Source organism: Magallana gigas, chromosome 1 (assembly GCF_963853765.1).
Source record: "Magallana gigas chromosome 1, xbMagGiga1.1, whole genome shotgun sequence".
Classification (NCBI taxonomy): domain Eukaryota; kingdom Metazoa; phylum Mollusca; class Bivalvia; order Ostreida; family Ostreidae; genus Magallana; species Magallana gigas.
In genome coordinates this window covers 31,048,151-31,075,911 of record NC_088853.1, presented here as the reverse complement: position 1 = coordinate 31,075,911, position 27,761 = coordinate 31,048,151, and the positions used below count along the sequence as shown (strand labels likewise).

Genomic DNA, 27,761 nt, shown 5'->3' with positions numbered 1-27,761 from the left:
AAGCAATGCATCCTGTAAGTCTTTAATTTTCAAACATAACTTTTTTTTCACGAACCCGTGATGTGCAGATTATACCATAAATAGATAAAGCTGAACGTCGCTTGTAAGTACATGTAGGCACTGTTCGCCATATTTCTATATTATTACCGTTATCCCTACAACCTCTATATAAGCTGGAGACCTCTTAGCATTTTAAAATATTTTGCTGTAGAAGTCTCACCTGTGTGGGCGTACATCTTTCCCCACCGTGTTACTCGGTCGCCATGAAATTATCAAATTTGTTACGCTCTTTTTCCAAGCCAGGAGAATATTAACATTAATTAAACTGGTCTAAATATAATTTAAAAACAGAATATTCACATAAAATATGAATAAAATGCATAAATTTCAAAGACCACGAAAGGAATATTACACGTCAGCCACGAGTTTCAGGTGTGCAATCGGGTGTAACGAAATCGAAGGGTTTTTATACTAGGTATCTGTGTGATGATGCCTATTTACAAGCGGTGTTCAGCTTTAAATACCTTTTTATTCGTTATGTCAGTAGGATTTTAATGCCATTTTTTCTGAATCAAATAAAACAAATTACTTTCTTTGTTAGGAATATTCTGATTATTTTTAACTTCTTAAAATAAATTACATACTATAGTATTTCATTCATTGTCTTTGTATCATTTTTGTTCTGATTTTGGTAATTTTTCACTTTCATTTTCAACGAAAAAATATGATACCGTTTAAAGAATATAAGGGATAAAACACAATTACTTACAAAAAGATTGATTCAAAAGAAATGTCACTGGATTTTCCTGTTTTATTTTTGTAACTCTACTACGAATTCATATTTTTTTTTTGGAAATAATCTCTATTTCTCAGAGGTCATTTACCAAAACTGAATTAGGAACACTGACCTGCAACGATCTACCTTTCCTTTAGTCATTGTTATCCGTCCGTTTATTCAACGTTTTCATAAAAGAGACTTTTCAAAGCTTGTTCAACTTATTTTTAATGGCAGTTTAAATCTAAACGCACAAAGACCAACTTTTTAAATCTCATATTGTTATTTTAGTAGACCATTCAATTTATACATTCCGTCTGTTTACTAGGGATTGGGTACAAAAATATTCTAGCCGGTTTATAGGGATTGTTACTACCGATGTTGTGTTTTAAGAGAAACCATCCTGTTTTGTTTTGTTTTTCGGGTTTTTTTCTGTCATCTTTTTAGAGGTGAATTGACAAATTCCAACGATGTCTTCGTCAAACGTAATAAATTATTTAAATTTTGCGTTTTTGTAAAATTAAAAATCTAGAATTCATGTTCATATCTAAGCCTGTGACAGTTTATATGTTATGGCAGCATTTTGTCTGGCAAATTGTATTATCAATAGTTATATGATATTGCTTACCACTGAAAGATTACTTCTTCGTGGTTCTTCATTCACGCCAAATTAGCAATAAAAACGTTAAACTGTCAAAATATAACATGTCGGTCTACTTTTTACCTTTTCAATTAAAACACACAATTGATTCAGATTTTTATGTCTTTAAATAACTAGGTTTTAATTCTAAATAACTTATTTCTGGACATCTAAATCGAGGGTTGTCCCAAAATAGCGTAGGCAAACGATGTTAAAAAAAATCAAATCTATACTTTAATTATTTCTTGAGAAATAAATAAATAGTAACAAGCGGTGCAATGAGCGAGGTCGGAAAAATGTCCAATCTTATGTTATTGTTGAACCCTCTACATCGTCTATGATAACATTTACGGTTTTTTTTTTTCGAAAAAAATATTGAAAAAAATACATGTAACGCGAGTGCACATTCAATCTGCATTTCTTGTTTTGGATTAAAATTTTTACCAACAATCTGCCGACTATAAACTTTCCCTGTATTACTCTTTGTCTAACGTCCGTCTGACCAAAATGTGTTGTTCTACATTTTGATTTCAAATTAAACTGTCGAGGTTTCTTTCTTTACTTACTGAAATCATACTTGTCCGAATATTTTCAATTTTTGGGAGTTGATTTTAATCAACTCTCCTATGCAGTTACTCTGGCAAACCGAAAGTGAAACAGTGTTTGGGCCAAAGCACAAATCAGCATCGCTGACAACATATAGTTCTAATCGATATACTCGATGTAGTGTATTCTTAAGACTTGTTTTCAAGGAAACTTATCCATAGATACCTTGTAAATTGTCAGACTTGAAATGGTACGAACAATTTAAATATTAATTGTAGTCGGACATTGTATGTATTCCTACGCCAGAGTTAAATATAGTCTAAACAACCAGGCGCTCGACTGTCTCCGTAAATCTCCGACAAACACAGAGTTTCTAGCTCTCGCTTGTCGGACATGAACGTCGATCAGGATGAACGAGACTAGAATTTAATATTGCCTGAATCTATGCAATTTCTCAGAACTATTTCGATTACTAATACGTAGTTTGATGGAATTAATTTGAATATTACACAACAAGATTCATATGGGGTTTTCACGAGATTCCTGTCGGAGAATTCATAAAATAAAAATATGCGTAATTCAAATAATATAGGAAAATACTTACCATGCAAAAAAAACCCAACAAAAACATATCGTTTATTAAAAAATAAAAGATAATCGATAAAATCAACTCCCGTCAGTACTTCAGTACTTTGATTTTAGACTTCTATTTCACTAAATGCATTTCAAAGCAATTCTGTTATTCTTATTTAATTCAAATACCGCTTAGGTCTTAACAGGTTTTTTATGTTACCGCTGCGCCGTCTTAAACGCTTGTAACTTTCTTTTTTTTTTTAATAATTTATTTCTTTTTCAAGGAAAAGACATACAGAAAAGACATTCAGTCACACCAACACACATACACACCCACACTTATGAAAAAACACCTAAACGTATTATTTAGTGGTTACTTGCCTACATGAAAAGAAAAAAGAAAAAAAAAGTTTAAGTGACAAAAGAGAAATAGAAAAAATAGTCATAATGAAAATAAATTAGATATCAGCATCAAAGATACCTTTCCAACTATTCCATAATTTTTCAAAATATTGTAATTTACAAGTTTGTATTGCAGCATATCTTTCAATATTGTATTTTAGTTTTAAATAACAAAGGAAACCAATTAAGCATGGAATATTATTTGACATAAGACAGCAATAAATATATTGTTTCATATAAAGAATTATAAAATTAGTGACTTTGTTATGAAACGACAGTGGAAGTTGGCCAAGTATAATATTAGACAATCCGACTCTTTCAGAGGTCTTTCTGTAAATGTATAAACTAAGTTCACTCCACAGGGTATGTATTTTCTCACAAGAAATAAAAACATGTATAATAGTTTCAACATTACATTTACAGAACCCACATCTGTCAGTAGTTTTGACATTAATTTTTTTAAGGTAGAAGCCAACTGGAAGAATTTTGTGTAAAATAATAAATTGAAGCCATTGAACAGAAGAATCTTTGGTAGTTTTAAAACAAATCTTAAAAATGTCACATACAGTAAGATCTTCAACATTATAATCCGTTAGATCTGCTTGTAACTTTCTTAACTTTATTAAAAGATAACACCTCAGCTTGTCACAAAACCACTAAACGTACGATATATTGATTGGTTTTGATAGAGTCAAAGCATATATTTGGTAAAAAAATACAAATATCACCAATTTAAATGAGTTTTTATTTGATTCTTTTTTCATTCGAAAGTACTTTTCATTTCATTTTGTTGATTTTAGGTTTTGTTGTTATTATAGCACCGCAGGCTGAATTTTTGATCTAGCAGGTTTTTCATTTCATTGTTTAATCTCATATTATTCACCCAATCTTTATAAAAGTTCTTACAGCATATAGTGAGTCCTCAAATATTATAAGAATGACGATTTCGATAACATTCAAATTTAAATCTGCAAAAATTAGGAAACATAAATATTTTAACGAAATGTGTAGCGTATATATTAACATGCATATTTATATTTTTACCAGATATCAATTCTAAAGTAAAAGAATGTGAGTGGAAAAACAGATTCTTATATAAACAATATGCATCTTTTTTGCACATAAAACATCGTAAATATTTGTTTTTTTATAATTGTATGCAGTTAAATTTATTTAATTGTGTACAATTTTTAACGATCTCCGATGCTCAGCAATGATCAAAAACTCCAAATTATCCGAAATTAATTTTGTTCATATCATAATTCTGCCTTTTAAATACGACAAACTTAATAAGTCTTGTATTGTTTATATTACACATATCTTTCTAACCAGCTGCTTGGCTTAGTGGCTCTACGTAGACAAGCTTCACAAAGATCAAGGGGTGCGAGCCACCGATGCTTCGGTATAACCTTTTTTCCCCTAACATGATCACTTATTTTTTATCTAGAATACCAATCATGGGTATGTCGATACAGAAATACAGAACTCGCTCATTCCAGATTGCAACGATGAAAATAAGGTAAGAATTTTTAACGATCTCCGATGCTCAGCAATGATCAAAAACTCCAAATTATCCGAAATTAATTTTGTTCGTATCATAATTCTGCCTTTTAAATACGATAAAATTAATAAGTCTTGTATTGTTTATATTACACATATCTTTCTAACCAGCTGCTTGGCTTAGTGGCTCTACATAGACCAGCTTCACAAAGATCAAGGGGTGCGAGCCACCGATGCTTCGGTATAACCTTTTTTCCCCTAACATGATCACTTATTTTTTATCTAGAATACCAATCATGGGTATGTCGATACACATATACAGAACTCGCTCATTCCAGATTGCAACGATGAAAATAAGGTAAGAATTCCCTTGGCTTGATACGTGGATGAGATATGCCTTGAAAGCGAGATAATTACTTTTATCGTAATGGGTAGACTTTTGAAAAATTACATTATAATGTATTTCCATTTCCGTTGACGATGTTTGTTATTTACATTGAATTTAATATATATCACAAAACTACGTGTAGTAAAATGCAAAACAACATACAAGCCGAAACCTATAATTTTTTTACGATATAGATTTTTACAATCTGTTTGACTTGAAAATGGCAGAAAAAATTAATTGAGGTTAAACTTTTATTTTAAACTTTTACAACTTATTATATAAACAAAGACTCTTAAGTATTCAAACTCAGGACTCGGGCCAGTAAATCAAAGTTACACCCATTACGCTGCAGGGATAGACGCCGAATTTTGGCGATATAATCTTTTTTTTATTATAGGTCAAAATTGACATGGGGAGTAGATTTCTTGGGTCTATTGATTTCAGCATCAATAAAACAATTTCAGATATATTTGTCAAAAAGCCAAAAAAAAAAAAAAAAATACCAGAGAAAGAATTTTGTAAAAATTAAATTAAAAAGGCACTTTAAAAAAAAAATCAAAGTATTTATGATTTTTCAAAGTGTTTTTCCATATTTTATTAACATTGAGCGGAAGTATGATGATGGTTGCTACCTGTACATTGAATGTATTTGAAGTTTATATCTGTTTAAAACGAATATATACATGCTAAAGGTATTACAAAAAATCTATTTTTTAGGATAGAAATGAGTCTCAGAGCCACAATGATGTTTGTGATAACAGGTAAGGTTCACAAACAATGAAATTATCTCTACTCTTTCTTTGAATGTCACAATTACAAAAATTGTTAATTGTAAATAATAAAGGTTGTTAATCCATTTTGAAAACAGACGCTGGGATAGATTTCAACTGAAGGAGGATAATGAGGAAAAAACGGATGTTCACAATTCTAGCAGCTTTAAGTTAATTAGACTCATTATGTACGTGTTTTTGTTTGTCGCGTTTCTTGCGAGTATGGTTGCTCAAAAATTAAGCCTTGCTGTTGCATCTTCAAAAATACCAAGAGAAAATCATGAGGATGGAAAGAGACCAACGAACTCTTCAGAGCTATTCAATGTAAACAATCAACCCATTTATACTCATCTAAATGATATGATCAATGCTCTTTGTGTGCGATTTACAAATGTTCTTTGTATGTTTTTTTAGCAGATTATTTACAGGATGATTTTTTTTTATTTATATCTTCTTTTGTCAACAGACACCAGAAACGGAGGCTCATGGCATGTTACTTTTGACTGCAATGTGTATTCCGTACATTTTCAATTTTCTATCCAGCTGTTGGAAAGTTCATTTTGGAAATGAAAAACCACCATCTATTCTCACTGTTGTTTTAGTAAGTATTTCTTTATTTCATTGCGAATATAAAAAAAATAGGCAAGGCGAATTGCTATTGCCCTTTCTCTAGACAGTTAAAATCAATGTTTAAATTTTCTGTAATGCATGTACATATCAAGTTGTTTGACATGCCATACAATCGACACTAAAACTTCATAGATAAAATGGTACGCTTAACAGATTAACAAAAAATATGTTTGCTAAACTAAAAAATAATGTGAATTAAAAATTTAAACATAATAAATAAAGTTTACATGCCATCTCCCATAGCCAATGATGAATTAATTTAATGGTAATTTCGGATATTTTCTCAAATCAGAACACAATTTTCTATTGCATCAGTTAAATTACTCTAACCTCATCTAAACTGATGGTTCAAGTAATCTTTCCTAATCACCTTTTATCCGTTGTTTGTCTGTCTATTCGCTGTCCGTCTGTCTGTCAACTTTTTCACTTTTATCCTCTTCTCTACATCCACTTGGCTAAATTCAACCAAATGGTTCAAATGGATTAAATTTCAGTCAAAAAAATATAAAGGGAAATTGTTTTAATTTTGTTTTCTCAAGAAATACAATGCTACTTCTGTTACCTTGCTATAGTCTGTCCCACGATATTTATGCAGCTTATTTGGACGAGTTTCAATAGAAATACACATACTTGTGAAAGAAGTGCAATTGAAATAGTTGAAAAGGATAATTTCCAAGATAATTTCATTGACACATTTCTCTCACTCGGAAAAAATCACAGGAATGAAAACAGATTCCTTACGGAGATTTAAAATGGGGAATGTTTACATCTTCTCTCCATTCGGAATACACTCGGAATGCATCGCGCAATTTTACAACGTTATCATCCGGGCTTGCTGCAATACAAAATCTCCGTAGACATTACATTTTTAGCATTGTATCGAAACCTGAAGGGCTAACAGGGGCGTTTCGACTGAGAAATCTTGGAAATTTTTCATACTTTTGAAGGAACATCGTTTGAACCCTGATGTATTTATAAATAAAATGCAATTAAGCAAAATGTAAATCCAAAATATCTTGGGACAGACTATATGTAAATAACAAGTTGCGCGAGGGGATAACAAAACTATTATGAAAACAACTGCACTAGTAAGATATATTCAATGAACGCCGAAACAAGACAGACTGATATTCACGCACACATATTTCAAAATCCTCGAAATTGTAAAGCGTTTATCTGTTTAAGTTATAACATTACACATGCGCAAGCTACCCATTGCAACCGATCGAGCGATGCCAATGATCGCTTGGATTTTAGAAACGGGAATGTTTTAGTAGAAACCAATGGAAGTGATGTTACTTGGTTACTTTCTTGGATTCACTATCACGTATCTACTGTATCTAAAGTAGTGCCACTGGGGTCCAAAAAAAGAATTAGACGTTATGCACGCTATATGAACGACCCATTCGTTTTTTTTGGATGCGCATGCGAATTAAGGCAGCAGTATTTGTGCAAAAAAAAAAAATACTACTACTTTGGAAATTCTTTCAAGGAATAAATATTTTTTTTGTGGTTTATTGTTTGTAGTTTCCTTTATTCTTTTTCACAAGCGTTTAACTATAATATAGAAGTCTGTGCAATCTGAGTGCCTCTCAATCGGAAAGTGACCGGCCGTAACTTTCTTGACCGGTATATATACCCCACTGACAGTAGAGACGATTGAAACTAATATGGCGAACCAATTCTTTCATGACTTCATTTCAGCTTAAAAGCATTGTATTTTTTTTCTTTTTGAGAGTTTAACAAAGCTTTTTAAAGAGACAGTACGACGCATTTTACATTAAAAATAAACTTGAATAAATTAATCGATGGTGCTAGGCATTTCTGTACTACTCATAAATGTATAAACTTTCAAAAAATGAAAAATTTCTTCATGAAATAAATCTAATTATTCCATTAAAATTAGTTATTACGTATAATCTATAAATATAAACATCGCGACGTGCTACTGAGATCAACCTTTTATACTATTACGCATGCGTATTTACTATAAACAAAACACGTACAAGGCTCGCCAAGATTCTCATGGACAGGCTTGTTAATAGATATATGTCTTTTCTACTTTTTCTACTCACAGATAATAATTGTCCACTGCTTAAAAATAACCAGAATTATTTTCGTGTCGTGTATTTTGCGTGTTTATCACAGGAGTTGCTAAATTTATTTTGTGAGACCCCTTGAGAGGTTCATTGACATGTTTATGTCTGCTCATTTTAAAATGAACTGAAATTGGTAAACAAATTATAATTTATCGAGAAAGTGATGATGTGTTCCGTTTAGAAAGTCTCTTTTACCTCGTATTCCATTATGACCGTATTCGGGCGAAGATCATGTAGTTTTCTGCACGTGTCAATTATTGTTAGTCAAAATTAAAACAATGTAAGATTATTTCAGTTTGTATGACCCTAACATTTTTTGAAGCTCATAATTATATTAATTAGGTATGTGAAAGGGATTTTTATGTACTTTAACTGACACAGTCAAAATTTTTCCTTATTTCTAACGATACAACGAGTAAATCTTAAGTAAAATTACACATGTGTTTCCGCTGTACCGTTTCTTAAAAGTGTGTCACAGTTTAATTCATTTTACAGATAGTAATGATCAGTTAAGCGATGTGGTCCAAGTGTTTCTTGTTTTAATATTTTTTGTGTGTGTTTTTAGGTTTTAGAATATTGTATCAATCAACATTGAGATGAACAAACGATTTTAAATAGTGTGTACATCGCATAACGAGCATGTAATGATTTTTCTTTCAGTGCGTTGTACTTGCTGTTTGTCAGTCTGTTGGACTTTGCCTCCTCGTGTTTCATTTGCTGCCAAATGTAGGACCAATTCAAGGACTTTTGGTGTTGAGTGCTACAGGGGTTGTCCCAAGTCTCCTAAAATCGACAACCACTCTTAGAAAAAGCTATTCACTTCTCCAAAAAGTCGCCATATTTTCGTTAGATATTCTGGCCCTTCTTTTGCAGCTGTCAATCGCAGTATTGATATTCGTACCAGAGGTTCAGTTCTTTTGTCGAATATCCCCACTGTATGGGAGCAAAGATCTTACCCCTACCGGTGACATTATCACAGATTGCATAAATGGTCTAGGATCACGTTTCCTGACATTATTTGCTATATTTTTAACATCACTCGCATGGCTGGAAAACTTTCTTGAAATTTTGGAAGAGAAGAAAGACCATGAAAATAGTAAAGGATTCATTTCACGCATTCAATCTGATCTCAAGAAAAATCGAGCTTTCATTAATATCTTTGTGTCTTTGTCAAAAATTTTAACTTCATTTCTTATTACAAGTTTAGTAGCAAAATTACATATCTTTGAACCAGAAAATTGGGAGGAATTAACAAAGCAGAGTCATCAAGACGTTTTAGATATAATACTTTTAGTCATATCGAGTATAGTCTGTTACTTTCTAGCATGTCTTACTTGTAAGCTACAAATGCAAGTATTTTCGTTTGCTATTCCATGTCTGCTCTCTACACCAGCAGCAACAGCGCTATTAACTTTTATATGTCAAAACAATGAGGATTTTTTGTTTGATAATTTTAATTTTGACTGTGGTTCTAATTGTGACGCGAACTATTTGAGATCTAACTACTACCTTGTTCTGGCTTCACTATGGCTCTTGTCATTTTATTGGACTGCCGGACACATATGGTTCCCGAAACAAGAGAAGCTAGCACAAATCGAAAGGTGCGTATTGATTCCTTTAAACAACAGCAATATTGTTGTAAGATGGTAAATTGCCAGAATACAATATTACTATAAACATGTTTAATTATTGAAATATTTTGTTTGTTTACAATTAAGGAATATTCTAGGAATGCATATCATCATTTAAAATTAATTATACTTTCTTTATGAATAAATAGTTTTCATTCACTGTTTTAAGGTGGAATATTTTTAACTTGCCTGAAAAAAGTAACAGTAAGTTATTTGATAATGAAAGACTTAATGACAATGGGCGATTTTAATGCTCCTGTCGATAAAATCCTCTTTAAAAAAAAAAAAAAAAGGAATATTGTTTTGATCAGAGGTATGCCATTCTGTGATGGTGTGTTATTCCATCTTAAAACATTTATAATGAGAACATATACCTAACATTTTAGTATAAGGACACCATATTGTTCGGTTTATGTTTGTAAGGTATAGGTTACCATAAACTATTTGAATTTTTTTATAGATTATTTGTTAATCCTTTGTACTGTGGAATACTGTTAGAACAGGACTTAGTTTTGAACAGAAAACGTGATCAAGACAAGTAAGCAGCATTTAATGTGTTAATTACAAACACGTGCCATAACATTTCTTCCCCTCAGATATGTTTTTGAATGTAGTGTATGTGTATACCTAAACATTGATTTTTCATGGCTTGATGAAGTAACATTTTATATATGCGTAGCTCATTAAACCAGAATTAAGTATAACTGTGGTCAACTTAGCGATCAATAAAAATAAAAATCATAATTTTGTAGTACATATTAAAGTTCTCTTTTCACAGAACTCAAGAACAAGATGATATACGCACCTCTGAAAATGTTCCACCTATGATTTATGCTTGTGCAACAATGTGGCACGAAACACGTTTTGAAATGGAACAACTGCTGAAATCCCTATTTAGGTAACATGAATATAATTGAAAATCTTACGTTTTAATTACTATTAAAGAACAAGTGCTATTTTTTTCAGTGCCTTTTTTCCAGAAAAAAAAATAACCAAATTGCTTTTTTTCGTAATATTAAAGTACCGATGAATACTTCTGATTTAAAGACACGCTGAAATGCACCAAAATAAACAATCTTTTTAAACAAATGAAGATTTATATATGTCTATCAATAATCTCAATTCGTTAAAATTTGAGTTGAATTATGTGTATTTAAATTAGAGTAAGGAGACATTTAAATAGTATTCTGTTGATGGAACGATTGGCGTCTAAGCTGAAATATAATTCTTGCGTTATAGAATGTCTGGGGGGAAAATCGAATAAACATTGAAGTTGCATTTTATCAAAGTATTCAACAAACATTCCTGATCATACACAGTCGATGGAAAACTTTCAAAACGAGCCAGTATTTTACGGTAATGGCGTCTGACAATATTTACCTGGAAAGAACATACGTAGCTATTTGAATAATTCATTTCAAACGTTTGTTTAACATAACTCACAGCGGAAATAGCATTTGCTTGCTATAGTAAAGGTTTATACATTTTTTCATTCTTGAAGTAGCAGCCTAATGTTGAACAGACTCCTAATTTCACAATAGGCTTTTAAACGTATAATGCGTATTTTGTTTTTTCAACAAGTTTGTTCATGGTAAGGCCGACAGTAAACAAAGGCTTTAAAATGAATGCCCGTCCTCGATTTTACTATTTGAAATCACGAATGTCGGCTGACACCTACTGTGTTTTAAAGCTTAGTGTATTTTATATACATTGAGTTCAGCGCTAAAACTTGTTGATTCTTATGGTTGAAATATCAATAGAGGATGAGCTAAAATTGATGTTTAAATATTTGTAAAGTTTGTTTTGTAAACAAAATCTGTATATCATTTTCCCATTAAAATATGGCGTATATGACCGCGCAAACTATCGTTTTATTCACTTACAAAGGAATACCAGCTTTTAAAAACGTTCATAAAGTTTGATATTGAATAAAACCATAATCAGCTTTAAGTATGCTGTTTTTTTTAAAATATATTTCCTCTGCATCGTTTACTTTGCAACAATAAATACACGCATGCTGTGTGCATTATAAATGAAACTTTGTAAAATTGTAAAAATCATAGTTTGTCGCTATTTTCTTAAAGGTTAGAAATGCTGGCTCTTAGAGCTAGGGTATACATAATCCGATATTCCTTATATTTTACCCTCCTATGAATTCACGTCTAAGGGTTAAAACTACTTAAGTGACCGTCAAGGCCTGTGAGCCGCTTGTCTTTAAAACTTTAAAGAAATATCTATTAAGGAAACTAAATTTACAAATACTGTATTTAAAAACAAAGTTTAAATTCATCTTTAGTGACAGTAACTTAAAACAGAGTTATAACTTTTTGTATGGAAAATAACTAAATAAAATGTGTATACATTATACTAAAATTGTTTGGAATGAACCAAATTAGAAACTCTTAATTTCATATATTATAGGATGAATAAGGATCAGTCTAACTGTAAAAAGGAATATGCATTCGAAGGTAATCATTGTCAAGGAACAATTACTAGAATACTTTTTTGATAAACATATACATGTAATAGAAGTGTCTATATATCACTTATTACTGTATCATTAAAGATGTAAGCATTTGAATACAGCAGAAGTTATTTTTTATCAATGATTTTGAGTAAGTTCTTTTTATTTTACATAGCTCACATATTTTTTGATGACGCATTTCGTGACGGGATTTTGAATGAATACGTCTCAACATTTAAAACAGCCATAGACAGAGTGATAGGGTAAATCTCAAACATAACACTTAACTGAATATAATTCAACATAACACTTTCATTGTTCTGCATTCATCTATTAGAAAATTTAACGTATGCACTAAACATTTCAATTAGTAAATATACTTGTACATCATTTTTAACATCAATTCAAATTTAATAAACCTACATCACAAACATATCAATATTGCTACTCATACACATTTGTTTTTCGGTATTCGAAGTTTTGACAGTAGCACTATTTGAATGTTCAATTTTTCATCCGATATTAATTTTCTTTAAGGTCTATGCAAGTGGATGAACCAGATTCTTACACTCCCTGTTATGGTCGTCAGATTAAGTACAAAATGCCCGGGGGAAATTTCATGTACATTCATTTGAAAGATAAAAGCAAAATTCGACATAAAAAGAGATGGTCTCAGGTAAGCTGTGTCTAAAAATATACGCATTTGGATTTGTTAATAATATATTACAGAGATATCTCAAATTTAAGACAAAAGGAATTAAACAAATATGAGAAACAAATTCAAAGATTGATATCCTGCTTTGTCTTATTTTAAAAGCCACTAAATCGAAGATTTTGTTTTCACTTTCATTTCCTTTTCATGTATTTATATAAATTTTGAATAGGACACTTTTATAAAATTATGCAGTACAATATTACATTATAATTTTAATCTCTTTCAAACAGGTCATGTATATGTATTACTTGCTGGGACACAGAAAGGTAAAAATACAAATAGTTTTGTCTGATATTACAAATATAATTATAATGTTGGTAATCTTAATTTTGTTTCAGTGTGCATTGTTTACTTTCTGAAAAAAAACCCCACTGGCTTTTAGATCATTTAATATATCTGCCAATGCTTTTAAATGTAATCTTTTTTTCATTTAAATATTGAAAACATTAAACTTGAACAACATATATTTTTTTCAAACATAAAGGCTATCGTGTCTCCATATTGAATATTCGGATATGATGATGTTTAAACGTTTTGAACAAATCTGCTTTGGTCACTTGATTTAGTGATTAATTTATTACCACCAATAAGTATAATAATATTAAAAACGCATGGCCATCGCTTTAAATCGTTAGACGCATATATAATGAAAACAAACTACTTAGTTAACAAGAATATAATTCCTGGGTCCCCCGCCGGTCAATTATTATACTTTCATATATCTCTGATGTCTTCAGATGTTAATAAACTAGCAATATATTCGATGATGGGGCAGAGCACGATATAACAGTATACAGATGGACAAACAGACGCACGTTCGTACTGAATTTCAGACGGAAAGGTGTAAAACAATATGACCCCTCCAGCTCGTCTTTGTGTGAGCAAAAAACATTTGGTTTAAATTTTATGAATACAATTAAAATTTGTAGGCATGAAAGCACTTTCAAAGTCAAATTTTGATATAAAAATGAAGTAATTATTGTGGTCAAAGTCCCATAACTCCAACAAAAAGTATTGACCAAAGCTGATTTAGGAACCTGACCAAGGTATTAGAAGTATAAAAATTTGGTATAAATTTCATGTAAATCCGTCAAAATTTGTAGGCATGAGAGCGCTTACAAGGTCAATTTTTGGATAAAACGGGGTCATTATTGTGGTCAAAGTCCCATAACTCTAACAAAACGTATCGACAATGCTGATATAGAACTTGAACAAAGTATTAGTGGTATCAACATTTGGTACAAATTTAATGAAAATCCGTCAAAATTGGTTGGCATGAGAGCGCTTACAAAAAAGTGTGACGGACGGAAACACGGACGCGCGGACACACGGACGGACGCCCGGCATTTCTATGTCCCCGCTCCGCGTTGCGGCGGAGGACAAAAAAAAACCACTTAACTTTGCTGTTTTCCCACTCTCGAGTGCATAAGTGTGTAGAAAAAAATAATCAAGTAGGCCTATTTTATGCCCCCCTTCGAAGAAAGGAGGGCATATTGCTTTGCTGTTGTCTGTCGGTCGGTCGGTCCACCAACAGTTTCCGATCATATGTCTTCGCAAATAATGCACATATTGAAATGAAATTTTGGTATACAAGTTTATTAATATATTATATGGGTCAAGTTCGATTTTTGGTGCAATCCAGCAATATTCGACAGAGTTGTGCCCCTTGAACATAGAAAAATTACAATTATTAGCAGTTTCCGTTCATTTTCTTCGCAAAAATGCACATATTAAAATGAAATTAAGTATACAGGTTCATCTAAATAATATCTAGATCAAGTTCGATTTTGGGTGCGATCGAGCAAGTTATGCTCCTTGGATTTCGAAAAGAATTCAATTATTTGTAGTTCATTTTCTTCTTTTTCAGTTCTTTCCAAGGGAGGGGGAGGGGGGGGGCATAGATGCTTTGCAAACATCTCTTGTATAACAGAAATTTCATATCAACAAATTAGAAGTTTTATTTATCTTGCAGAAATCATTTTAGAGTAACTTTGTCTGTGATCAGTCTAAAACTTAAAGAATGCATTATTTTTTCAATGATATAAAAATGAACTTAACATATTTCAAATGTCTTTTGAATAAGAAATATTCACCGTAAGCTGATGCGTATGTTACATCATTTTTTTTTTGCATGATTAAGAATAAATGCGTATACTAACGTTATGGTTTTAGGCTGAAAATGCTTTCATTCTTGCACTGGACGGTGATGTTGATTTCACACCTGGTGCAGTCAGAATGCTCATCGATAGAATGAAGAAAGACGAAAACGTAGGGGCAGCTTGTGGTCGAATTCATCCTATTGGAAACGGTTTGTTTTCTATTTTGTTGTTACATATAAATATGAATTCCTAGTAGTAAACGGTGCACCTTATAAGGTTAAAAGAAAAGTTCTTCTCTTTGTTTCTGTAACTGCCGGACTGCTTATATTGATTGTTCATTTGTCATCTATTATTGAAAGATTTGCAATAATTTTTTCCTATGAAAATGCTTTCTGCAATATTGATCTGCATTGCAAAGTCGTGGTGTGTAACTAACGGTCAGTGATAATGAAATTTTAGGACCAATTGTGTGGTATCAAAAATTTGAATATGCAATTGCACACTGGTTACAAAAAGCTACTGAACACGTCCTGGGATGTGTGTTGTGTTCTCCTGGATGTTTTAGTCTTTTTCGTGGATCTGCGTTAATGGATGACAATGTGATGAAAAAATACCTAGAGATTCCTACAAATGCATCTGAAGTTCTTATGTACGACTTAGGTAAGTAATAATGACAATTTTGAGGTGTGTATATAAAAATTGATAGCTTAAATTTACTTTTGTTTTTTTAGAAAGGTCACAGTAACGGAAACTTAATTTTATATAAAGTAAATGACAAGTAAGGTAGGATTTAAACACGGTATGATAGTATTTATGCACGATTGAACAGTATACACCAAATATTAACAATAAGTATACATTTATTAACTAAAACAACATGTTCGAGCTTAAATGATATTCCGGTATTGTTAACTTTACTCTCATAAGCTTTCACTCTTAGCCGATCGCGGTTATTATTTGATTACAACTTTTGTTTTGAATAAATATAAAATCTAGCATACATATAAATACTTTTGTTTTTGTAAATAAAAATATTCGTGAAATAACGAATTATTCTACAAACAAGTTAATAATTACGCATACGATTTAATATATTCGGCATACACGTGAACATGTAACATTGTTCCAAAGAATATTAATTGTTTACATAAACCTTTCAATTCCTTTGTTTACAGATATGATTTACATTAAATATCGTGTTCAGTTTTGGCCAAAAGAAATTAAAAAAAAAACTATACTCTGTCCCGAGTTTTTGCTTCCACCACTTTTTGCTTGATATTTCAATTATAGTAAATTCCATTGTGCTCAAACTACGTTCATCCACTAATATGAAAAATGTCCAGATTATCTGTTTTAAAACGCCCCCTCTACCACTTCAGGTTTCAATACACATCCCAGAATTGAAGGTATACGGACATTTTGCATTGCATCACCCATTTATAAGCCCGGATGATAACGTTAAAAAATTGCGCGATGTATTCCGAGTGTATTCCGAATGGAGAAAAGATGTAAACATTTCGCATTGTAAATCTCCGTAAGAAAATTGTTTTCGTTCCTGTGAAATTTCATGAGTGAAAAGGGATAATTTTTCAGTGAAGATATCTTGGATATATTCCCTTTCATCGATTTCAATTGTAATTCTTTCACAGGTATGTGTATTTTTATTAAAAATCATCCAAAATGATGGAAGCAATAACTTGGGACAGACTATGGTATGATAAGAAGCTAAATAGAATTGTACATTACATTGTACATTACTTGTTTGGTTAATAATCGTCTACGCTGCACTGAATGACCTTTTAATGACTATAGTAGATACTTTATAAAATTACTAGTTCCTAAGTTAAATCATTTGCCTCTGAAAAGGCACGATCTGATTATAATGATACAAAAAAGGGGAAGACGGTTAAAATAGAGCGTTAACCCTGGTTGAATAAATGCACGATATGACATGATTAACAGACGATAGAACAGTGGACACACATGATACGATAACATTGATACACAATAGGATAGTATAGTATGTTCATAATCATCAATTTATGGTTTGGTAAAATGTTTCGCTGAAAATATCGTATAAAGAAATCTTTCAAATAGGGTTTTGAAAACTTCTTAAAATTCTTCAGTGTTTTTTTCGCTTGCCGAAGACATATTTCACTCAATGAGTTTTTATTTTAAAGCAAGAGAAAAAAAATTGCATTAACTTTTTTATGTCAAAAATGAAAGTCGTTTACAATGTCTAAAAAAATATTTTCAATACGTTCTTCTTCTGCTACACTGTCTTATGGACTTTACTGCCTAATTCAGAGTCGTAATTGTATGTAGAATATAACATAATACTTGCGTACTAGGTTCTTGATATTAATTTGACTTTCCTTGTTTTTCTTTTCACTACATCAGATGAAAGGGTTATCGCGATGTCGAGCGATATTAAATTACGCGTCAATAATATAGATTCTAAATTTATATTTGATTAAAATGATTTCTTATTAAAATGTATATTTGTGACATTACTTTTGATTTGGTAAAACATGTTTTTAAAGTAAAATCAATTTTACTAACATAAAATCTATTTTACTAACGTAAAATCAATTTTACAGGTGAGGACCGCTGGTTATGCACACTTCTGTTACAGCAAGGATATAGGGTTGACTATGCTGCAGGGGCTGATGCATCCACGTACGCTCCTGAAGGATTCGACGAGTTCTTTAACCAAAGAAAGCGTTGGGGACCTTCTACATTTGCAAATATCATGGCACTTCTACAAAATGGGAATAAAGTTGTCAAAAAGAATACCAATATAAGCTGGTTGTATATTGTATATTTAGGTAAGAATGTATAGAAGGAATTCAGAGTACCAATCAGACCAAACCTATTAAAAAATACATCCAAACTAAACCCAGGGTTTACTTTTGAGGTCTGCTCTGGGTTAACACAGAGCCCATAGTGGCGCCCATCAGAAATAGACCCCACAAAGCAAACGCTTCATGAGTATTCGGAATATACATATACAAGGGGTGTGAGTTACAGGCGTAAACATGGTAAAATAAAAGATAGTTCTGCCCCACACCCTGTGTCAACCCTGAAAGTATTTATGTAGCTAGTTACGTTTATATATATTTTATATTTTATATCTGTGAGGGAAAAAGCGACATGCTAGAAGAATGCTTGGCTACTGCAGTTCATACATTAATACCATGACATTTTTACATACGTCATGGGGAATAGCATACAAAAGATCACCTCGCTATTTTTAAACATGGTCAATCGGATTGCTTTGTTATGATACATTTTTGCCATTTTATTTTCACGTAGGTTCGTTAATGGTTTCAACTATCATAGGACCAGCAACAATTATGATGCTCATCGCGGGAGCCTTCGTCACGGTATTTGACTTAAGCATTGTAAATGCCTATATTGCCTCCGTTATTCCGGGAGTTCTGTTCTTTGTCATATGCCTTGTGTGTTCAACAAAGGTGCAGCTAATCGTAGCCCAAGTTCTCAGTGGATTTTATGTCATAATCATGATGGTGGTAATGGTTGGACTTCTCATCACTGCACTAACTCAGTCACCCTATCACCCGAGTGTAATATTTCTATTAGGACTAGTCATTATATTTGTTGTTGCAGCAACGTTACATCCTAAAGAATGGGTCAATATCTTATACGGATTTCTTTATTTTGTATCCATTCCAAGTGGATTTTTAGTACAGGTTATATACTCACTTTGTAATTTGAATGACGTTTCTTGGGGAACAAGGGAAAGTTCTACACCAAATAAAGATACAAACAAAGAAAAAACAGCTTTGTTAAATATATGCTGGCCATTTTCGAACCTGGTTAACACCAGCCCAAAACGAGGAAGTCACGAGATGGAAATTTTAAAACTTATTCGAGACATTACTAGCAAACCGGGTTACAAAAGTCAAAGTGAAGAAGTTGTACCAAAAAGTGTATTGTCATCTAAATCTGATGAACAATGCAAGGATAAGAAAGCAATTCCCGAAAAAGATGATATCTCAGAACGTAAGGTTGGTAAACTCCAAATTATTTTTTTAAGTATAAATTAAATAAAGAAATCAATTACAGGTTGAACCAAAATTATAATGATTAACCATTAGAACATTTTTGCGATGTTAAGAATTTGTGACGAATGTCTCAATTTTCTGCATTATACTATGACTTTAATATTACTATGAAATTTTGTGATTTTATCTTTGGCCACACCAATATGATTGTTATGTTCTTCGCACAAATCACCTTAAAAAGTAGGGGGGAGGGGGGGCGAGCGATTAGATAAAAATATTATTATTATTTTGCACTGACATAATTTCCTGGTGCCACATATAATAGGTGGAGCGAGCGATTGTGTATTTTTATTATTTTATTCACATTTGTAGAGTAAAAAGGACCACAAATCTATATAAAGTTAAAAAATCATTCAATTATCAAATATTAAATGATTTCGATCTATCTGCATTCAATTATTGTAGATAAACAATAAGTATACAACCTTAATTAATTAACAAGTAAAGTAGGGTTTTTTGCACTGAATTCAGTTTTGCAAATATTGATTGTTACATACATGAATTTATATGATAATTTTGCCTTTTTTTGGCTTGGTTTAAATGTAAACTTAAAGTATTGTGGATTTATATATTGTGATATAAAAGATCAGTCTAAATAAATATATGATTATAGGATGAGAAGAAACTATTTATTCAAAAGGCTTATAGATGTAGTTAGTCTTTCATGTTTGTGTGATTACAACTGGCTAGAAAAACATTTACACAGAGAGTTCTCGACTGATTCACGGTGAATACTAATAAGAGGAAGAATTCTTCTTGAATTTTGATTTCTTTATATAATTATAAATATATTTTATTATTAACATTACAGATTTCCTTGTTGCAATTAACAAATGTTCCCAATATACTGAAGAAAATCAAGAGTTAACCTAGTACTTCAAGATGACTTGGGTATAAATGTTTACAAAAGCAGAAAGAACCCCCCCCCCCCCCCCCATTAAAAAATCTTTATCGTCAAGGGATATTGCTAAGCAATCAATGTTTGTGATATAGTGTATACTCTTAGGGCAAGTTTAATTACATTTCAGGCAGAATGAAAACACACAAATGCATGCAGGGTATTCTCCACCCACAGAATATACATGTATATGTGAGGCACTGTATTTTTAAATCTTACCAAAAACATGTTAAATGCATTTGGATAAATTCAACTTAGTCGCTGAAGCAGTTGATCGTATTGAGACATTGGAGAATACAACATATGGAATCAAACACCATGACACGGGTTCCCCACACCTTTCACCTCTTCTACACAACACAAGTAGTATCGGAGTCTACAAATTAAGTACGTGTATAAGCTATGGCGTAAACCAAATCATCAGATTACCAGTTATTTAGACTTGAACTCAACTTTTATGCACTGATGATGGTAGTAGTTGATCAGTATGCAGTCTTTGAGGCTGGCGATCAGCTAATAAAGGTGTGAAAGACAAAAAATAGCACTCATATTTTGAAACCTGAAAGCTATCACTCTTTTTCTTTCTAGATTATGTATTCCAGCCAATTTAAACAAATAAAGTCACAATTTTACCGTGCACTACATAAAAATTTGAATCGGCATAACCGCGTTAACTTCAGATAAGTTTCAACGAAATGTTTTGACTGACCCCTGTCATTGAAAGCAAAGTGTATGGTAATAGCATGATGCGAGTTGAATGAAGGTGATGACAATCTAGTTGTAGCTATTAACAATGTAATGCTACCTAACAAGGATAACTGTATTGCTTTGAAAAATGTTTTGATTGTCTGCAAGGACAGTCAACGCGCCTGACATGTTGATAGTTAAGACAGGTCAGAAAAAAACAATACAATATTAGAGACTCAGAGATAATAATTCTCACAACAATTAACCTATATAATCCCAGACAATATATTTTTACATATACTGGTAATATAATTATGACACACTGTTATATTGAAATTAATTGATTCTAAATAAATATTAAGACTCTTTAATTTCAATGTTAACAAGCTGAGCAGTGACATTTTTATTTGAAGCTACATGGATCAGCAGTCAGAAGTGATACTTAAGAGCAATCTGTCAGAGTAAAAATGATTTCTTTTAATTAATTGGTACACATGCAAATAAAAAATAGATCATATACCAGTCCATGTAAATATACCAACACAGTCTAACACAGTGGCTCTACTTATCATCCATATTGATACATGTATGGTGTCGCTGATAAAAAATCAATGTGGAACTGGAAGGTTGTGCATTCAGGTAAAATCTAATGTCTGATGGGGAAAAGCTGATAATTCGCCATCGACATTTTTTTTGTCCAAGACGTTTTCAACAAGTGGGATTTCAAAACTCTTAAAATATTCTTTAAAATAATACGCTATATGCAGTTTAAGTATTGATATTATATCCTTTGGTTTACAAAGTGATATGCTAGTTTGTTGATAAGTAATACAACTTTATAATTATTTACAACATGTGGTCGTAGGAAAACACATCTCGATCCGTTACATCACTTTGTTGTTTCAACACACACTAAGTACTGCGTTTACATTCTTTATCATATTGTTTGCGTTAGTTTATGGAATGATTTGTCCAATACTTACCATATCTCATGCATAGTTGGACATCCACACGCATAATATCAATCCACAACATCTCGGCGCACATGTTTACATCCATGCCTGCCATTTTGCTAACAGCTAAAAATAGTCGACGCGTCACGGATCGATACAAGTGTCGGAAGGGAGCGGATCGGAACCAAACGACAATTAATGTTGTTATTGAAAATAAGTAAATAATGATCATTATTGCACAATGAGGGGTTTGATATTTGATTTAACTCTCTTCAACAAGAGATTAAATCCAAAAACTAATCAACTACCATTAATAGATGTTATTTACGTTAAATTACACATCTAATGAATATTTATGAGTTCAAAGTTGATCAAAATAAGCCCCGCCTCCAAATTCAAGCCTTAACAGTGCTGCGAAGCTATTGACATGGTTCATTATTTCATATAGTTCACAAGATCACTTACTTGTTTAATTGTCAAGTTTTGTTGTTGTAAATGTAATTGCCACATTCTTCACACAGGACAATGTTCGAACCCTCTCGATAATTGCATAAATCTATATTTTGACAACTAACTTTACTTTGAGAATTAACATGACCTGTTGGGATCCTTAGTACTCTGACCATAACCTGTGTAGCATTTAGAGAAGTTATAGTAAATCTACATGTGTATTTTTCATTCTAAATCAAAAAAAGAAACGCAAAAAATAATGTACAAGTCATCTATATAATTATTTCTTTATTCATCCGACTTAAGCCCTGTTTTAATTGGTGTGTGTGTGTGTGTGTGTGTGTGTGTGTGTGTGTGTGTGTGTGTGTGTGTGTGTGTGCGTGTGTCTTCCCCACACGCAGTGCAACAGTATGTAATAGAGGGGGTTAGAGAGAAAGGAATCTCAAAAAGTGTTAGGATTTTTTAAATACTTACATCCAAGCATATCCAAAATCTCATTAACACAAATGTCCGAACGTTTTACTACTATAAACTGAGCTGGTATGTTGTCCTATCCACGATGTCATCCTCATTTGGAGTACCACGTCTCTTGAAGAATAAGTCGATAAGACATCGAAAGTCGTATTTATGGCAGTGCTTGTAGCAAACCACATCATCGATATCGTTTTCTGTAGTTTTTTTTTTAACTTAAAGATTCGAAAACAGCGTTATGTTGTTCAAGAAGACAATCAACGTTTATTCTCTTTCTACTAAGGATTAGTAATTATCCGGTGATTTCTTAAGGCAGATGAGACCGGGAATATAAAGTAAAAAATAAATTTTCCTGACGCTGGAAATTTAAAATAGTATTTTTGCACTTTTGTTAAAATTCGAGCGCGCGGGTCCGATGAACAAGAAATTAAATTGGTGTGGCCTTACGGACTTTTTTTCGTTGTGAAGCGGCAAAAGTGATAACGAATAATGCTTAAATCAAAAGTCCGAATGAACAAAAGAAAACAAGCGCAGAGCTTTATAGTTCTTACGAAGAAAATATCCTATCAGACAATTATTAATTCATTAATACTGTCAAAAATATCAATTTCACAAGTGTGCCGGTCCAACCTCAAACTGTTTTTATGCTAGGTCACAGGTTAGATAAATTTATGTTTATCAATTGAACGAGAGCTAGCCTATGCATATTTTGACATGGCTGTTTGCCCCGAAATTGATATATGCCGAAAACAGTTCTGAATGAAATTTTAAAAAAAAGATTTTCGAGGCCCTTAGGGCACGGAACTGTCTGCTATTTTTTTCATACAAATGTTTTTGAGGCATATTTTGTATTTTAAACACGGCCATTGAATTCAATGTTGATTTACCCGAGACAGTCTGATTTTAAGGATACCAGTACTATAACCTTTGGTTACTGCTAGAACGAAGGATTGACATCTCGACAATGTTTTATTTATAATAAGACGTGTTTAATATTATACTATAATATTATATTATAAAATTATGTTTTAAATACATTATGGAATATCCCAAAGTTATTAAGATATATTAAGATTGACCAATTTACTTTGTTTTTTAAAGAAAAACGTGTAAAGATTTTTCCTTTTGAATTAAGGCCGAAACATCTAAACGTTGGATAGAACAGGATCCATTTCGGGGGAAAAGGCTTGAAATGAATGAAAACGAAAGCAAGTTTTGGGAGGATCTCGTCAAAAAGTAAGTCTTATCTTAAATGTTTGTGTGTTATTTGTTTATTTTGCAACAATGCAAAACTTATTTGTAATGTTTCATTACTATGTTAGATATTTAGACCCACATGATAAAGAAATGAAAAAGGATTTGACAGAGGAGCTAAAGAAACTCCGTAACAATGTATGCAGTGGTATGGCCCTGGTAAATATCTTGTGGATAACCGTCAATTTCATGTTCCAGTTCAGAAGTCCAACTGTAGTAACTTTTCAACTTCCGGTATGTTTAAACTAGACAGATCATTATCTCAGTCAATGAACAAGAACAATGTATGAAATTTCAGACATTCACTAATTATATTGCAAATTGTAGATCAGAGCTGATGAAGACGAGCATGGAATTTACGAGATGAAAATTGAAATGTTGGGGCTGTTGTTCATCATATTTTTTATGGTTCTCCTTTTAATCCAGTTTTGTGGAATGATAGCCCACAGGTATTAACTATCTAAAAATAGACCAATATGTGTTCGTGTCACATTTATTTTCAGTGTTTTAAAAAAGCAAATAACACTTAGAGCAAAGCTCGTTCCAAAGCAAGGAGTGGGTCTTCCGTTAATGCCCAGAGTAAAGCTTAATGTTCCTGCAAGAAGCAGAGTTCTTCAACCAAAAGCAAGTGCAACTTAAACAAAAGATAAAAAAATCAAATAATTCTTTATACGACTAAACAAAATCCGAATGGTTTTAAGTATGAATGAAAAAAAACCCTTAATGATTTCAAGAACGACTTAGCAAAAAAGATAATCCGAATGTGTCACTGTACGTCTTTACCCAAAAATGAATAATTTTTGGTACGAGTTAATTTTACTTTGAATTTTAAGATGCTTTTAAAACCAAAAACGCGGAATCAAAATTTCCGCAAAAATCAGTTTTACAACCCTGATATCTCTGTAATTTCCCGGCCGAATGTCAAACGGTACTCGGCGTCAGATTCAGCTTAATATGCTCTACAAAACAGGTATATACGTTTCAATTTGATAAAAAAAAAATCAAATTTTTGAAAAAAAAATTGATTCACTTTCCGGTTTAAAAATGACGTATTGCCAAAGCAGAAGTGACATAGTCAAAGAAACTTTAACATTTATGAGGCATAAAAGTAGCACATAATCTCGTAAAGTGTCATTTAAATCGGTTGAAAACGTTTTGAGTTATGAAGCCGAAAAGGAGTAAGAAAAAAGAAAAATAGCTAGACACAATCGCGAGGAGGTCTTCCGTTTGAATTTTAGAATATAGAATGCTTGCCCTCGATCTTCGTCACTGAAACTGGAAATGGAGGTGGTAAGTAAGAGTTATGGAGTGAAAGACTATCTACCCCTTTGGTATCCCTTATTTGAGGGATCAGCTTGGAAACGGAAGACCTTAATAATAAAAAATACCAAAGAATATCAAGTGGGTCTTCTGTTTTCAACGGAAGACCCTAATTAGCTGGATAAGATGGCAGCATCCAGGAATATCTGTTTAATGTCAACTATTTTACAAAAAAAGTGTCCGTTGAGGACAAAACAAATTGCTTTTATATGAAAAGTCACTCAATATGTTTTGGTATGCCAAAACAAGCTTGTTTTTGTCGGCGATGCAAAGATAATTGGGTATATTCTACTTCAAGTTACTGAACAGTAACTTTATAATGACGATTTCTATGAAAACAAACAAAGCTCACATATTAAACATAAGGTAATCGAATGATATCGGGCCTTTAAGGTTTTACAAGTTGGGCAATTTTTTCATGGTAAATGATAAAATTGCGGAAAATATCCGCACGCTTATAGTTCAGATTCTTTCATTTCCTTTTCAGTACCAATGGTTATCTAATACCAGATTTATCATATGGTAAAGACAAAATTCTAGCTCAAATATATATCAATTTTTCAACTATAGATTTAATTTCATGATTTGTTTTATCACAGATGTGTTTAGGTTAACATGATTTCTCTGTAATGGGAATCTATTTATAAATACATGACAGTTCACTTTAGGTTGCTGATCTAATTGAAATCATTAAGATGATAATCTGTTTTGTAGCTTGGGTACCTTCATACATCTGGTGGCTAGAGCAGAACTGCCGAATCCTTTTAAAAGAAATTCAAATGACAAATCTAAGAATAAACAGGATGACATACAAAACCAGCAACCGGACAATGGAACACAAATGGAAGAAAATTCTTCTCACCAACCTGAACGAACTAGCAATCTTAAGCAGAGGCCAAAGCGTAGGCACATAGTCATATAAACTGTTTTTTTCTCTCTTTGTTTTTTTTTGGGGGGGGGGGGGGGGGGGTTATATTTCTATTTCCATCCTGAAATTTATCATATCTATCATTGTTAGAATGACTTTGACTGTTTTGAAAATGTACATATATATATAATGTTGTAATGGTGACTACGTGTTTAATAAAGTGCCTGATGATTAAAAAGAAAAAGTTAATGTTGTAAGTAGACTTATTAGTGATAACAGTGATAAACATTAGCAAAGCGATCAATCTGTTCAAAGAAAATGTGGTAAATATATCAGCTATGATGAAATATGACAATAACTGTTCACCATCTCAAAAATTGTCATTATAAAGCCAATACAAATTGAAAGAACAACACGGACATGTAAACCGATACAGTTGGGATCAGGAAATTATCCCCTGTCGACCGGTTGCACCCGCCGTGTGCTCACTGTCAAGATCATTGTCCTGACAAGTTCATTTTTTTCAATCACTGGTTTTACACTATATGATTTGAACTTTAAATTGGAATACTACATAGACTTTGAAAATTGTATACATTTTATGATTTTTTTTTCAGATTATTGGATCTGCAGTATATGATTTTAATTGTTAGTGTTAATCATTTGTTCACGTACATGAAGTTGTAAATTCCGAGGCAAGCAACATATAATACTGACCTTCATTTAATGTGTAAACGTCATGAATCATAAAAATAATTCGTATTTGTAGCTAATGCTTTTTGGTTTTTTGGGGATAGAATATAAATGCATACGCATTTATGGTGGGCTGTAATTTCACGTTATTTATTATCGGGCATTATGTGAAAAATAACAGTGTGTTTCTTTTTATCTTTGTATCTATCTATTCGTATGTCGAAGTGTTATTGTTATACAGGTTACACGGACGTCTAGACAATAGAACCACACAATATACTTGTACATGTAAAAGTGAATAGAGAAAACTACAATGAATAAGAAATAAAAGAGGGTTTATTCTTAGAAAGAAATCCAAATGTATCCAAAATATCTTGCACATACAGTGCTGTGCTGTCTTACTTCGCATGCACATCGAACACGCGTGTCGTTCATTCAGAGTGCACAACATCTGCATCTTATCGTAGACCCCGGCTGCACTACATCCAACACAGTAGATAAGTAATAATAGTAAATCCAAGAATACATGAACAACGTAACGTTCATCAGTTTTTAAGAAGCACTCCGTTTTCTAACGCCCATGCTGTCGCTGCACGATCTGCTAGGGAGGGTGATTTGCGCATGTGCGATAGTAAAACTGTACGGCACTGGAAAGCGTTCTACAATGATGGAGCATTTTTTAAATATGTGTACCTGGATTTCAGTCTGTTTTGATTCGTGTTTTTTGGACATTCTTTACCAGTGTAGTGGTTGTCATATTATTTTTGTTCAAGGCACGTTCATTCAAAGCTTTCCTTCCAGTGTAACGTGTTCTGGTGAACGAACGAAATACCTGAATGTGGTAAAT

The 27,761-nt window shown here is 32.2% G+C and overlaps 1 protein-coding gene across 1 annotated transcript; it reads left to right on the top strand.

Moving 5' to 3' along the window:
• Positions 1-4,726: 4,726 nt before the first annotated feature.
• Positions 4,727-26,298, top strand: LOC117688688 (chitin synthase chs-2). The gene is made up of 19 exons (XM_066066032.1): positions 4,727-4,794; positions 5,542-5,585; positions 5,693-5,918; positions 6,061-6,195; positions 8,984-9,924; positions 10,415-10,492; positions 10,733-10,852; positions 12,376-12,422; positions 12,594-12,681; positions 12,956-13,094; positions 13,364-13,399; positions 15,306-15,441; positions 15,692-15,892; positions 17,833-18,060; positions 18,548-19,263; positions 23,915-24,015; positions 24,102-24,267; positions 24,361-24,482; positions 26,068-26,298. The coding sequence occupies exons 3-19, from the start codon at positions 5,781-5,783 to the stop codon at positions 26,273-26,275; spliced, it is 3,600 nt and encodes a 1,199-aa protein (XP_065922104.1). The 5' UTR covers positions 4,727-4,794; positions 5,542-5,585; positions 5,693-5,780; the 3' UTR covers positions 26,276-26,298.
• The last annotated feature ends 1,463 nt before the right edge of the window (positions 26,299-27,761 follow it).

Excerpts from the sequence above, each read along its gene's own strand:
- LOC117688688 (XM_066066032.1), top strand. The coding sequence starts at position 5,781 with ATGTACGTGTTTTTGTTTGTCGCGTTTCTTGCGAGTATGGTTGCTCAA. Across the intron at positions 12,682-12,955 it reads GCCATAGACAGAGTGATAGG|GTCTATGCAAGTGGATGAAC; the intron begins GTAAATCTCAAA and ends ATTTTCTTTAAG. Across the intron at positions 18,061-18,547 it reads GTTGTATATTGTATATTTAG|GTTCGTTAATGGTTTCAACT; the intron begins GTAAGAATGTAT and ends ATTTTCACGTAG.